General features: G+C 67.4%; 1 protein-coding gene across 19 annotated transcripts in view; it reads left to right on the top strand.

The window, feature by feature from the left end:
• Positions 1-13,330, top strand: part of KIF1A (kinesin family member 1A) — a 97,859-nt gene that overhangs the window by 50,838 nt on the left and 33,691 nt on the right. For 9 of the 19 annotated variants that reach the window (XM_066281129.1, XM_066281132.1, XM_066281131.1 and 6 more), the window contains exons 14-26: positions 117-143; positions 1,509-1,720; positions 2,738-2,817; positions 3,487-3,562; positions 4,051-4,130; positions 4,414-4,523; positions 5,429-5,512; positions 5,952-6,132; positions 6,853-6,925; positions 7,139-7,232; positions 8,165-8,313; positions 8,692-8,870; positions 11,116-11,253. In XM_066281129.1, coding sequence (XP_066137226.1) covers positions 117-143; positions 1,509-1,720; positions 2,738-2,817; positions 3,487-3,562; positions 4,051-4,130; positions 4,414-4,523; positions 5,429-5,512; positions 5,952-6,132; positions 6,853-6,925; positions 7,139-7,232; positions 8,165-8,313; positions 8,692-8,870; positions 11,116-11,253 — 1,483 coding nt within the window. The remainder of the gene's footprint in view (positions 1-116; positions 144-1,508; positions 1,721-2,737; positions 2,818-3,486; positions 3,563-4,050; positions 4,131-4,413; positions 4,524-5,428; positions 5,513-5,951; positions 6,133-6,852; positions 6,926-7,138; positions 7,233-8,164; positions 8,314-8,691; positions 8,871-11,115; positions 11,254-13,330) is intronic. The other 10 variants (XM_066281142.1, XM_066281143.1, XM_066281145.1 and 7 more) reach the window with 2 other exon arrangements.

Below are 13,330 nucleotides of genomic sequence, written 5' to 3' on the forward strand. Positions count from 1 at the left end.
ACGGCCGCCTGTCCGAGACGCCTGGGCTGCGGCGGGCGAGCCCCGGACCCTGCAGAGATAAACTGTTCTTCTGTTTCTGTCTCTCCTCCCTCCCCCACGCCTCCCCTCCCCCTCAGCCAACACTGTGCCCGGAGGACCCAAATGTGTGTATCCCCTTGCTGCTCCGTGCACCTCGCTTCACCTGCCTGCCTTCACAGGGTGCAGGGCAGCCCAGCGGGAGGGGCGAGGCCAGGGCTGGCGGGCGGGGCGCGTCCACCCCCCTTTAGGGGCGGGGGTCACAGCCATCTTATTCCCGGCCACCTCCCGGTAGCTTCAGGGTCACACCCCCTGTCTCTGTGGGAAACGGAGGCACCGAGGGCGGGGAGGTGGCCAGGGCGTCCTCAGGCTGAACGTGGCTGAGCTCGGCGTTCTGACCCCGTGTGCCCCCAGAGGCCTGGGATGTCAGGTGTCAGTGCAGGAGGGCCAGGTCTGCCCCTGGCTCCTGAGGCCAGCATCCTCATGGCCCTGCACCCCCTTAGGCCCAGGAGTTTAATGCCGCCGCCACCACCACCCCAGCCTGGGAGCCCGGCGGCCTTGGGCCCTGCCTCCCGGAGCAAGGGCACAGTCCAGTGTCTCCCCGACCCTGAGAGTGGACCCCTGGGCTCTCCTGCTGCCCCGCACTGTCCCTTTTGCTGCTGCTCTGCTCTGCGTCTGCTTCTGCCAGGAGGGGCCCGGCCCCACCCTCCCCAGGGGCCTTCCTGGTCCTTGTGGGACCCCTTGAGGCAGCCATGGGCTGAGGGGTCCCACAGCTCCCCTCGCCTCCAAGGTGTTCCTTGCCGTGGACAGTGCCTCCTGGCCCCGCAGCTCAGAGATGCACGGGGGGCCTGTGAGGGGTGGGCCGAGGGGTGGGCGCCCAGAGCAAAGAGGATGAGCGCGAGGTCAGGGCCCAGGGGCACACCTGTGCCTGGTAGTGACGGGGAAGGGCCGTGGGCAGAGCGGGAGGCTCCACAGAGCTCACGCAGCCCAGGGGCAGGGCTGGAGCACAGGCCTGGTGTGCGGGTGCAGGAGACGGGAGAGACGGGCCCCAGGCCCAGGCGTGGAGTGAGCAGTGCCCAGGGGCAGGGGCTGCAGGCGGCCCGGGGGCACAGGCCTGGTGTGCGGGTGCAGGAGACGGGAGAGACGGGCCCCAGGCCCAGGCGTGGAGTGAGCAGTGCCCAGGGGCAGGGGCTGCAGGCGGCCCGGGGGCACAGGCCTGGTGTGCGGGTGCAGGAGACGGGAGAGACGGGCCCCAGGCCCAGGCGTGGAGCGAGACGAGCCCAGGGCCCCAGCGGTGCTGTGTGGCTGTGGGCGGGGGGCCGGGCCCCTCGTGCGCGGCAGCAGGTGGCCTTGCATGCGTTGCCCGGCGCCTGGCGCTGTGCCTCCTCGGCGATGCCCGCTTGCAGCCTCCCCTGTGCCCACGCCCTGCCGTCTCCCAACACGTGTCTCTTCTCTCTCCCTCCCGTCTGTCTGACCCGCCCCTCCTCCTGTAGACCCGTCCGACCTTGACAACAGTCACCATCACTGTGGCTGGGCGGAGCTGAGTCCAGCCCCTGACAATCTCTCCACAGTGACCAACGCCCTGGTGGGTATGAGCCCCTCGTCCTCGCTCTCGGCCCTGTCCAGCCGCGCGGCCTCTGTGTCCAGCCTGCACGAGCGCCTCTTGTTTGCCCCGGGCAGCGAGGAGGCCATTGAAAGGCTGAAGGTGAGGGCAGGGTCAGGTGAGGGCAGGGTCGGGCGGGGGCACCGGGGCCTGGGAGACGGCCGAGCTTGGTGTGGGGGGCGTGGGGACTCGCCTTCCTGGGCAGGCCCTCCTCTGGGCCCGGGCCGAGCCCCGGTGTTCACGGCGGGAAGTGGGGGGCTGTGTGGAGGCACAGTGAGCCTGCAGGGGGCCCCGGTGGCCCCTCCACCTGTCCTTGGCCTCTGCCCAGCACCACGGGACCCCCGCTTGCTGACAAGGAGGGTCTGGGGGCTCTGTGCCCCCTCCCGGGTGTTGTGCTCGTGGACATTTGCCCCCTGGCCCCCTTGTGCCCACAGTCACTCCCTGACCCCAGCGATGGGCCAGCCTGGCTTTTAGGTTTTCTGTCCTGTTTTCCTGGGGTGCAGGGTGAGCCCAGACCTGGGGGACCGAGGGTTGGGGTTCAGAGGCACGGAGGCTGCGCCCAAGGCCGCTGTGGGGTTGGGGGTTGGGTGGGGCGGGTGCTGGAAGCAGATGGGAGGTGTGAACGGCGTCTGTGCGTGGGAACCGCCGTCTCCCCCTCCTGGGTCCCCGGCCTGTCACCCCGTGGGAACCGCCGTCTCCCCTCCTGGGTCCCCGGCCTGTCACCCCGTGGGAACCGCCGTCTCCCCTCCTGGGTCCCCGGCCTGTCACCCCGTGGGAACCGCCGTCTCCCCCTCCTGGGTCCCCGGCCTGTCACCCCGTGGGAACCGCCGTCTCCCCTCCTGGGTCCCCGGCCTGTCACCCCGTGGGAACCGCCGTCTCCCCTCCTGGGTCCCCGGCCTGTCACCCCGTGGGAACCGCCGTCTCCCCTCCTGGGTCCCCGGCCTGTCACCCCGTGGTCTGGGTGTGTCCACAGGAAAGCGTGTGGTCTTGAGCACACGGCAACCCCTCAGCTCTGCATCCTTCAGACATCCGCTGCCGGGGCAGACTGGGGCATCGGGCTCTGGGTGCCCAGCCTGGCCCTGACGTCACTCTGTCCTTTGCCCCCTCCCACCCCCCCAGGAGACGGAGAAGATCATCGCTGAGCTCAACGAGACCTGGGAGGAGAAGCTGCGGCGGACAGAAGCCATCCGCATGGAGAGGTGGGCGGTGGGCACAGGGGGCACAGGCGGGCGGTGGGCATAGGGGCACAGGCGGGTGGTGGGCACAGGGGGCACAGGTGGGCAGTGGGCACAGGGGGAACAGGGGTGGTGGGCACAGGGGGCACAGGCGGGCTGTGGGCACAGGGGCACAGGCGGGCGGTGGGCATAGGGGCACAGGTGGGCGGTGGGCACAGGTGGGCACAGGCGGGCAGTGGGCACAGGGGCACAGGTGGGCACAGGGGTATAGGTGGGGCAGTGGGCACAGGTGGGCTGTGGGCACAGGCGGTCAGTGGGCACAGGGGCACAGGCGGTCAGTGGGCACAGGGGCACAGGTGGGCGGTGGGCACACGGGGCACAGGCGGGCAGTGGGCACAGGGGCACGCACAGCCCCACCCTCTACCCTGGGCTCCCTCAGACCAGTCCACTCACCCAGTGACCCCACGTCCTGTCACGGTGGTCCCAGTGACCTGATCCTTGAGCAGATGACCAGTCCCTCCAATCCAAGCAGACACCTTCACTCCCTGACCAGATGGGTCACTGCCCGGACGCGGTCATGGGCTGTGCGGCCAGAGCCCCACTGGCTCCCGGTCAGTCTGTTGGTCAGTTGGGGCTGAGGCCGGTCCTGTGGCCTCTTGGGGCTTGAGCTGACCCTCTGCTCTGTCCCCACAGGGAAGCCCTGCTGGCTGAGATGGGTGTGGCCATGAGGGAGGACGGTGGCACCCTGGGTGTCTTCTCTCCCAAGAAGGTAAGAGTGCATCCTGGTTCCCTGGGCGGCCCTGGCGTGACTCTGGCCAGGCCACCTGCAGTCCGCGGCTCCTCTAGGAGGAGGGGGCACAGAGCACGGAGTCCAGGCTCCGAGGGGCTGCACTCACCACAGACGGGCCCTTCCCGTGCGGGAGACCCGGCCTCATGTCCTCCCGGCGGGTGGCCCTGGGGCCCCGGGACAGGGCCTGGGTTCCTTAGGTGCCTGAGGAGGAGTGGACTGGGGGGCCTGTCAAGGCTGCCGCTTGCCTGTCCCCCTGCAAGGCCCCGGGGTCCTCGTCAAAGGCTCTTCCTCAGGAAGCCTTTTCCATCATGGGTTCTGTCCTCTCTCCCCGGCCGGGAGGACACTGTGTCCCTCGTGAAGCCTGGCCTAGGGCTGGTGGTGGTCTGGCCCCCGGGAAGAGAGGTCACGCAGGTGGCCAGTCCTAGGCTCCCGGTCCCCACAGGACGGTGGCCCTCCTTTCTCTGCAGACGCCACATCTTGTCAACCTGAACGAGGACCCGTTGATGTCTGAGTGCCTCCTTTACTACATCAAGGACGGGCTCACCAGGTGAGGCGGGCCCCCCAGCTGGGTGGGCTTGCTGGGTGGGTAGCAGCAGGGGGAAGGTCCACCCATGCTTCCTGGAGGCGATGCTTCCAGCTACTCTGGGTCACGTGGCTCGCCCAGGACTGGCCGCATTTGGGGGTGTCCCTGTGTCCCTCATTCATGTGCATCTTGGGCGTTTCCCATGAGACCCAGCTGGGCATTCCTGGAGGCCACAGGGAAAGTGGGGAGAGAGCCAGAGAGGGGCGCCCTGGGCTGGACATGGCTGACGGCCTCCCGCTGCCCGCAGGGTGGGCCGGGAGGATGGGGAGAGGCGGCAGGACATCGTCCTGAGCGGGCACTTCATCAAGGAGGAGCACTGTGTCTTCCGGAGCGACTCCCGAGGAGGGGGCTGTGAAGGTACTGCCGTCCCCACCCCCCGCCCCCGCCCGGGTCCTGCGGGGTTTCCGGCCTGAGTGGGGCTCGCCGGGTCAGCTGGGGCCAGCCCGTCCCCTCCCAGCTCCCTCGCCAACCCTGGGAACCCTTCCATCAGACGGGCTTTGGCGGCTGGGCTGGGGCCGTGGGCCCCCTCTCGCAGATCGGGGCGTTTGGGGTGCCCTCCTGGGCGGGAGGACAGTGAGCCATGGGGAATGAGCCAGTTGGAGGGAGAGTGGAGGGTTATTTCTGGACCACACTTTCCTGCTGGCCGCGGAGTGGCCATCTGTGCATTTTCCCGCCTGTCCACCAGCCTGGTCCACGTGGCCAGTGTTGGGTGCTGTCTAGGGGAGCACCTGATGATCATAGCGTCCATGGCCCCCCGGCTGAGGGAAGGTGTTCAGCCAGCCTCTGGGCTGCAGGCCAGTGTCCAAAGCCTGCTATGTGACTTGGACACCTTAAGCCGGAGGCCTTAAGTCATATTGGGGACATTGGCTCTCCCACAGTTCTCTGTCCCCAAAGCCTGCCCTCCCCCAGGTGGGTGGGCACAGAGCCCAGAGGGGCTCCAGGACTCCTGGGAACATGGTACCCCTGTTTTCCCTCTGTGCCCACCCAGAGACCCTGAGAAGTGGGCGGTCAGCCCAGCACGGCCTCCTGGCTCTGGGTGCTGTTCTCTCTCCACCGGGTGGGACCCCTCCGGGTGGGACCCCTCCGGCTTCTCTGCGGCCCAGACAGGCTGCCAGACACAGTCAGGCTTGCCGCTCACAAGGAGGAGAGCAGAGGTGGGGGTGCAGGTGGGGTGGCGGTCAGGTGAGCCGGCCCTGCAGGTAGACGGAGGGTGTGGCACCCACGGTGACAGCCCTTCTCCCTGTCCCCCATCTGTCTGGCAGCCGTGGTGACCCTGGAGCCCTGTGAGGGGGCAGACACCTATGTCAATGGCAAGAAAGTCACAGAACCCAGCATCCTCCGGTCAGGTACAGCCGGGGAAGGCCCTGTCCCACCCTCTACCTGTGGGGCCAGCCTGCCGCCAGGGCTGTGGGGGGCACGGGTCACTCTTCCGGCTCCTTCTGCCTTGTTGTTTTGGGACCGGCCTGGGGCGCCCGGTTGTGGGGAGAGGCTGTCATGGGGTGGCCCCAGCGGGGCCGTGGCAAGGGTGGGCATGTGGGAGAAGCCCAGGACTGCACTTTGCAAACATCTGGCTGCTGAGGGGAGGGGCCGGGAGGTGGATCTGGGGCGAGGGCGGGGGTGCATAGAGCTGAGGACCCCGGGGCGGGGTTCCCAGGGCGGCCGAGCCGGGAGCCCAGGTCGAGGAAGTGCCTGCTCCCCACTTTGCTTCTCCTCCTCCCCCCCATCACCCCTGTGGCCCCCTGAGGCGGCAGGTCCCCCAAGTCCAGCCTGGCCCCTGTCCTCCAGGAAACCGCATCATCATGGGAAAGAGCCACGTGTTCCGGTTCAACCACCCCGAGCAGGCGCGGCAGGAGCGGGAGCGCACGCCCTGCGCAGAGACGCCCTCGGAGCCCGTGGACTGGGCCTTCGCCCAGCGTGAGCTGCTGGAGAAGCAGGGCATCGACATGAAGCAGGAGATGGAGCAGAGGTGAGGCTGGCCGGCCCTGGTGCCCTGGCCCCCGCCCTCGCCCCCTCTGCCCCTCCCCCTCTGCCCCTCCCCTGCACCCCTCCCCCTCTGCCCCTCCCCCGCACCTCTCCACTCTGCCCCTCCCCCCGCACCCCTCCCTCCGCACCCCTCCACTCTGCCCCTCCCCCCGCACCCCTCCGCTCTGCCCCTCCCCCCGCACCCCTCCACTCTGCCCCTCCCCCCGCACCCTCCCCCTCTGCCCCTCTCCCTGCACCCCTCCCCCTCTGCCCCTCCCCCCACACCCTCCCCCTCTGCCCCTCTCCCTGCACCCCTCCCCCTCTGTCCCTCCCCCTGCACCCCTCCCCCTCTGCCCCTCCCCCTGCACCCCTCCCCCTCTGCCCCTCCCCCGCACCCCTCCGCTCTGCCCCTCCCCCCGCACCCCTCCACTCTGCCCCTCCCCCTCTGCCCCTCCCCCCTGCACCCCTCCCCCTCTGCCCCTCTCCCTGCACCCCTCCCCCCCCGCACCCCTCCCCCTCTGCCCCTCCCCCCGCACCCTCCCCCTCTGCCCCTCTCCCTGCACCCCTCCCCCTCTGTCCCTCCCCCTGCACCCCTCCCCCTCTGTCCCTCCCCCTGCACCCCTCCCCCTCTGCCCCTCTCCCTGCACCCCTCCCCCTCTGCCCCTCCCCTATACTCCTCTGCCTGGTCACCCCTTGTGCCAAGTCACCCTGCCCGTCCTTGCAGGCTCCAGGAGCTGGAGGACCAGTACCGCCGGGAGCGGGAGGAGGCCACCTACCTGCTGGAGCAGCAGAGGCTGGTGAGGGCGGCCCCCCGGCCCCCACAACCTTAGGCCCCCGCCTGTCAGGCCCCCCCATGCCCCGCTTTGCAGACGGTCCTGCTCTCAGTGGTCCCGAGCCATCACTGTGGGGGTTCTGTGTCCAGACGCACTGGGCAGGCCCTGGGGTCCACAATTCAGAGGGCCCACAACTCGGGGGGCCCAGATGGAGCCACAGCCCCGCTCTGTCTGCAGGACTACGAGAGCAAGCTGGAGGCCCTGCAGAGGCAGATGGACTCCAGGTACTTCCCAGAGGTGAACGAGGAGGAGGAGGAGCCGGAGGACGAAGGTGAGGGCGCCCCGGCCTGGCGGTGGGCGGGGCCTGGGCCTCAGGCCGGGGCGGCGTCTCCAGGAAGGTGCAGCCCCAGGCCGATCCCTGGGCTCAGCTGGTTGACGTCCTTGTCCAGCCGTCCTGCCTGTCCCTCCGGGAGAGGCCGCGTCCCCAGGGAAGCAGGATTCAGGGAGACCGTCCCCAGGGAAGCAGGGTTCAGGGAGACTGTGCTGCAGCAGAAAGCACGCTCACACGCATGCACACGCGTGTGCACACATGCGGTTCTGGAGGCAGCAACCTGGACCCGGGGCGGACAGCGTGGGCGTCCGCTCGTCCCTGTCCTGTCAGCTGGTGGCTGGTGCTCTCCCAGGACGAGTCACTGCTCCTCGCCTTGGGACTCCCTTTCTGGTCATTTGCTTGGGTGGCCTGCCTATGACTGACCTCATGCTGCTGTGGGGCCCAAGGGTGACCGTGGGGTTCACGTCCCGCTTGTCCTCTGCTCTGCAAGTCAGCACCTGTGTGCCGATGGGACCTTGGTCTCCGCTTGTGGGACGCACTTACCCGTGAGGACCCTTCAGGTTCCAAAGGGTGGAGGTGTCCCTGGAAGGGGGGTTGAGCCCGGAGCAGGGACGGGTCCTTCCTGCTGGACAGAGGACGTGTGCGCGGGGAGAGGCGTGACCCCTGCCCCCACAGGGCAGCGTGCCGGCCATTTCACTGCTGTCCCCTCCGTCCTCACCGAGCTTCAGCCCGACTCTCAGCCGCTCACGCACTGGCCTCTGGGGCCTGTCTGTCCTCCGGCTCCATGTCCGGTCTTTCTGCCGGTTGCCGTCTTTCCAAGCGCCCAGAGCAGTTAGCCTGGAACTGGGGGACCCAGACCCAGGGCCCCCCGACCCAGGCCCAGAGTGGACGTCGTGGCGTGGCCGCGGTGACCGTGTGGCCTCTCCCCACAGTCCCGTGGACGGAGAGGGAGTGTGAGCTGGCGCTGTGGGCCTTCCGGAAGTGGAAGTGGTACCAGTTCACGTCGCTGCGGGACCTGCTCTGGGGCAACGCCATCTTCCTCAAGGAGGCCAACGCCATCAGCGTCGAGCTCAAGAAGAAGGTGGGCCCCAGCGGCCGTCTCGGGAGGGAGGGCGTCACCCGTTCTGCTTACGGCCGGGCTGGACGCTGGGCTCCTCTGCTCCTGGGGTGGGGGGTGGGGGAAGGGGTGCTGCCTGAGCCGGGCCCCTGGCAGGGTGGGTGGTAGGAGGGAGGCCGGGAACTGACCGTGGTGACGCCTGCCCTCGCCGCTCAGGGGCAGGCAGGTGAGCGGTGTCGCTGCTCTCCGGCGGTGGGTCGGGAGGTTTCCGTGTGCAGCCGTGATCTCGGGAGGTTTCCGTGTGCAGCCGTGAGATCTTGGGAGGTGGGGAGGAAGCCCTGGTGGGGCCCTGGCTCCCAGCACCCAGGGGGCTGACCGGCGGTCATCCTGTGCCTGTCACAGGTCCAGTTCCAGTTTGTCCTCCTCACGGACACGCTCTACTCACCCCTGCCGCCGGACCTGCTGCCCCCAGAGGCTGCCAAAGACCGCGAGACGCGCCCCTTCCCCCGCACCATTGTGGCCGTGGAGGTCCAGGACCAGAAGAACGGGGCCACCCACTACTGGACGCTGGAGAAGCTCAGGTGTGCTGGGTGGCGGCCGAGGTGGGCGCTGGGGCGGGGACCACGGGAGGGAGGTGGGACAGGGCAGGCGTGTCTGTGAACTTGTTCTCCTGTCTGAATCTCTTTTAAAATCAGAAGCAAAAACTGAGTAAGGCCCTGGCCGGTTGGCTCAGTGGTAGAGCGTCGGCCTGGCGTGTGGAAGTCCCAGGTTCGATTCCCGGCCAGGGCACACAGGAGAAGCGCCCATCTGCTTCTCCACCCCTCCCCCTCTCCTTCCTCTCTGTCTCTCTCTTCCCCTCCCGCAGCCAAGGCTCCATTGGAGCAAAGATGGCCCAGGCGCTGGGGATGGCTCCTTGGCCCCAGGCACTAGAGTGGCTCTGGTTGCAACAGAGCGACGCCCCAGATGGGCAGAGCGTCGCCCCTGGTGAGCATGCCAGATGGATCCTGGTCGGGCACATGCGGGAGTCTGTCTGACTGCCTCCCCGTTTCCAGCTTCAGAAAAATCAAAAAAAACAAACAAAAAAACCGCATAGGACTCAGCCTCACACAGAGCCCGTGTCCTCCCTCCACCTACACGGTGGGAGCGCTTAGTGTGTCTTCACGGAGGAGGCTGACGGGCGCTGTGGGGAGCAGGGGACAGGACGGGCACACGGGACAGGCGGGCACACAGGGATCAGGACGGGCACACAGGGGACAGGCGGGCACAAGGGGACAGGCGGGCACACAGGGGACAGGCGGGCACACAGTGCCGGAGAGGCTGGCGCCTCCGTGGTCCTGGGAGGGGGGGAGGGGGCCTTGGGTTCCCTGTGCGACTGCCAGAGGCCCACCTCCTCGGTCCCCCACACACGCACCGTGACATGTGCCCAGCCCCTCACGTATAAAGGTGACCGAGCGAGACACGACAGGGCGGTGCCACTGAGGAAAAGCTTAATGTTCACAGTCCCCCCCCCCAGAAACGAGAGGGAGGCCTGCACGGAGGCCCAGAGGGGCGCAGGGGACAGGCGGAGATGGGAGCGAGGGAGGGGCCCCAGCCCCGGCCTCTGCTGAGGTTATCACAGGCGAGGCAGAGTGGGGGCAGGGTGGGCTTTGGGGCACAGGCCTGACACCTGGCTCTGGGGTGACGGAGGGGAGGGGCATGCTCCCAGCCAGCCAGGCTCTAAAGATGTCAAAACATCCTAAGTGCCCTGGCCAGTTGGCTCAGTGGTAGAGCGTCGGCCTGGCGTGCAGAAGTCCCGGGTTCGATTCCCGGCCAGGGCACACAGGAGAAGCGCCCATCTGCTTCTCCACCCCTCCCCCTCTCCTTCCTCTCTGTCTCTCTCTTCCCCTCCCGCAGCCGAGGCTCCATTGGAGCAAAGATGGCCCGGGCGCTGGGGATGGCTCCTTGGCCCCAGGCGCTGGATTGGCTCTGGTCGCAGCAGAGCGACGCCCCCTGGTGGGCAGAGCCGGGTGGATCCCGGTCGGGCGCATGCGGGAGTCTGTCTGACTGTCTCTCCCCGTTTCTAGCTTCAGAAAAATACAAAAAAAAAAGCAACAACAAAAAAAACATCCTAAGATACAGAGAATGAAAAGTGTAATTAATACAGCACATTCTGTACACTCACTCACACACACACACACACACGCTATCCCCCTGGTCAAGCTCACACTCACAGATGTCGGGAGCATTTGCACACACATTCATGCGAGCTCACACTCACCGTCCTCCCCACCCACCCAGGGGGAGGCTGCCGTCTCTGACTTTGGATGAATGTCCATCCTTCAGTCCTGGTTCGTTCCACCTGAGCTCTGGGGGACATGATTGCCTTTCCTGTCTTCCTGGGACAATCATTTTTAAAAGTATCTTATTCTGTGTCCTGTTACCAATTGGCCCGTCATTCCTGGATCGTCCTGAGCTCCCTGTGCCAGAGCACTCGGGGCTCCCCGCCCCCTCATTCGGCCTCCCGCTCTGGGTCCCTCCTTACGGCTGGTCCCCAGCACCACCTTCCTGTTGCTGGATGAAGTGGGGGGGGACCCAGCAGGGCTGGCCATGTGTGCGTCACTGCAAGTCCTCTGCTTGCGGCTGACCGACTTTGAGGGCCGTGCAGGCTCTGTGAGGACGCCAGCCTGAGCCTCCAGCGACCTTGAGCAGGATGGTGCCCGGAGGAGGGGCGCGGGGCGGCCAGCCGCTCGGGGCGGGGGTAGGGGGGCCCCCGCGCTGACCTCTGTAGGGCGGCTGGCCGCTCGGGGCGGGGTAGGGGGGCCCCGTGCTGACCTCCGTGCCCCGCAGGCAGCGTCTGGAGCTGATGCGGGAGATGTACGACCGGGCGGCTGAGGTGCCCTCCAGCGTCCTCGAGGACTGTGACAACGTGGTGACCGGCGGAGACCCCTTCTACGACCGGTTCCCCTGGTTCCGGCTGGTGGGCAGGTGGGCACCTCCCTCCCCCTCCGGGCTGAGAGAGAGAGAGAGAGAGCAGACCCCCTCCCAAGGCGGGGCCCCCTGACTGGGCCCTGTCCCCACAAAAGGAGGACCCAGTGAGATGCCTGCTCCTCAGCTCTCGTCCTTCCCTGGTCTGGCCAGCGAGCCCCGTTATTTAAGGGACCACAGAGGGGGGTCTCACCATTTCCATCATACCCCCTATGGGGTGTGGCTGCCAGGTCACACATGGCCACATGTGCGAATGTGGGAAGCTTAGCCCGACTTTCTGGGTCACCTGGTGGCTGCCGGGTGTGAGTGAGGACCCCGGGCCAGGTCACCCCAGAGCCGCCTTTCTCTGGCCCCCGTGGCCCATGGGACAGGACCTGGCGTTCAGAGGCCTTTACGTGGTCAAGCGCACGAGGCCCTCCCGGGACCTCGGCCAGGGCAGGCCGGGATCACGCCAGCAGCGCCTCCACACCTTCCGGAACCTCCCACCGACACCACACGGGGTTTCCCTCCAGCCCGGGGTGGGCCGCGCACGCGCACTCTTGGTTCCAGCCCTCTACGGCGTGGGGCCCTGGGCGGTCCGTGCGTCTGGTCTGGGTTTCGCTGGGAGCCTCCCGGCCCTGGGCGCCCGGCCTGCGTCTTAACCTCTCTCTGTCTTGTCCTCCGAACCCCAGTTCGGTCGTCTCTGGCTGCAGCAGCTCCCCTCTTCTCAACACGTGCATGAGCGCGCGCATGGCTGCTCTGACCCCCTCCCCCACCTCCTCGAGCCCCAGCTCCGAAGCCGCCGAGCCTGCCGAGGAGCAGAGCCTGGGGGAGGAGGAGGAGGAGGAGGAGGAGGAGGAGGAGGACCTGGAGGACGACGTCTTTGCGGAGCACGCGCTGTGCGACGGCCGGGACCCGTTTTACGACCGGCCCCCCCTGTTCAGTTTAGTAGGAAGGTTGGTGAGGTTGAGGACAGCATGCTGGGAAGGAGCCAGCTCTGTTGCGCAGGGGCACTGCTGTGGGCACAGTCTGACCGCCATCAGGGCGTGACCCCCGCCCCGCCCGGGCCCGGCAGAGGCAGAGGCTAGCTGAGGGGCTGGCCGCCACGGAGGGGTCCTGAGGGGTCGCAGGGCTGCTGGCCATCCTGGCGCGTGGCCGCCGGCTCCGTGCAGGTGGGACGGCGATGCAGCGAGTCCGGGTGGTGGCCCCTGGAACCCGGACGGTAGTCCTTATGCGGGGCCCCCTGCAGGGGACGCTTGGAAAGCCAGCGGGCAGGCCACCCCGAGGTTCTGGGGACCTGGGGATCAGACCCACCACCAGGTCGGGCAGCTTCCCCACCCTCCACTGTTTTCCTGAAGAGATGGGGACCTCTGGGGAGGCCTTCCTGGAGGAGGAGGACCCACAGGGCCGGGGAGGAGGGGCTGGCGCTCGGGCAGTGAAAGGGCCCGCCTCCCTCTGAAGCGTGGACCCTGCAGACCCTCTCTCCCCGAGCTGGTCTCTGTCTAAAGGTGAGGACTGCTGTCCCTCTCACCTCCCAGGCCATCGTGGCTGGAGGCACACAGGTGGCCCCTGCCCTCTCCCAGGACGCAGCCTCTGCAGGGAGGAGCCAATTGCTGCTTAGAAAGAGACCAGGGTCAGGATGTGGAGCGAGGCCCTGCAGGGGGACGGGGCCCACACGGTGGCCAGTCACGTTTGTTATCGTCGTAGAAGGGAATTCTGACGGAGGAAGGAAAGCTCTAGAAATCTACCGTGGTGGAAGGAAGTGCCGCTCACGAGACAAGGGTATTCACAGAGTCGAGGATGTGAGAAGGTGTAAGGTAGTTTTCTTTATTAAGTGAGAGGCAGGGAGGCAGAGACAGACTTTCACGTGTGCCCCGAGCGGACTCCACCTGGCAGGTCCCCTACAGGGCGGTGCTCTGCCTGTCTGGGGCCGTTGCTCCATTGCTCAGCAACTGAGCTATTTCAGTGCCTGAGATGAGGCCATGGAGCCATTCTCAGCGCCCGGGGCCAATTTACTTGAACCATTGAGCCATGGTTGCAGGAGAAAGAGAGAGAGAGAGAGAGAGAAGAGAGAAGAGGGAGGGGTGGAGGAGCAGAT

Source organism: Saccopteryx bilineata, chromosome 5, assembly GCF_036850765.1.
Source record: "Saccopteryx bilineata isolate mSacBil1 chromosome 5, mSacBil1_pri_phased_curated, whole genome shotgun sequence".
Lineage (NCBI taxonomy): Eukaryota > Metazoa > Chordata > Mammalia > Chiroptera > Emballonuridae > Saccopteryx > Saccopteryx bilineata.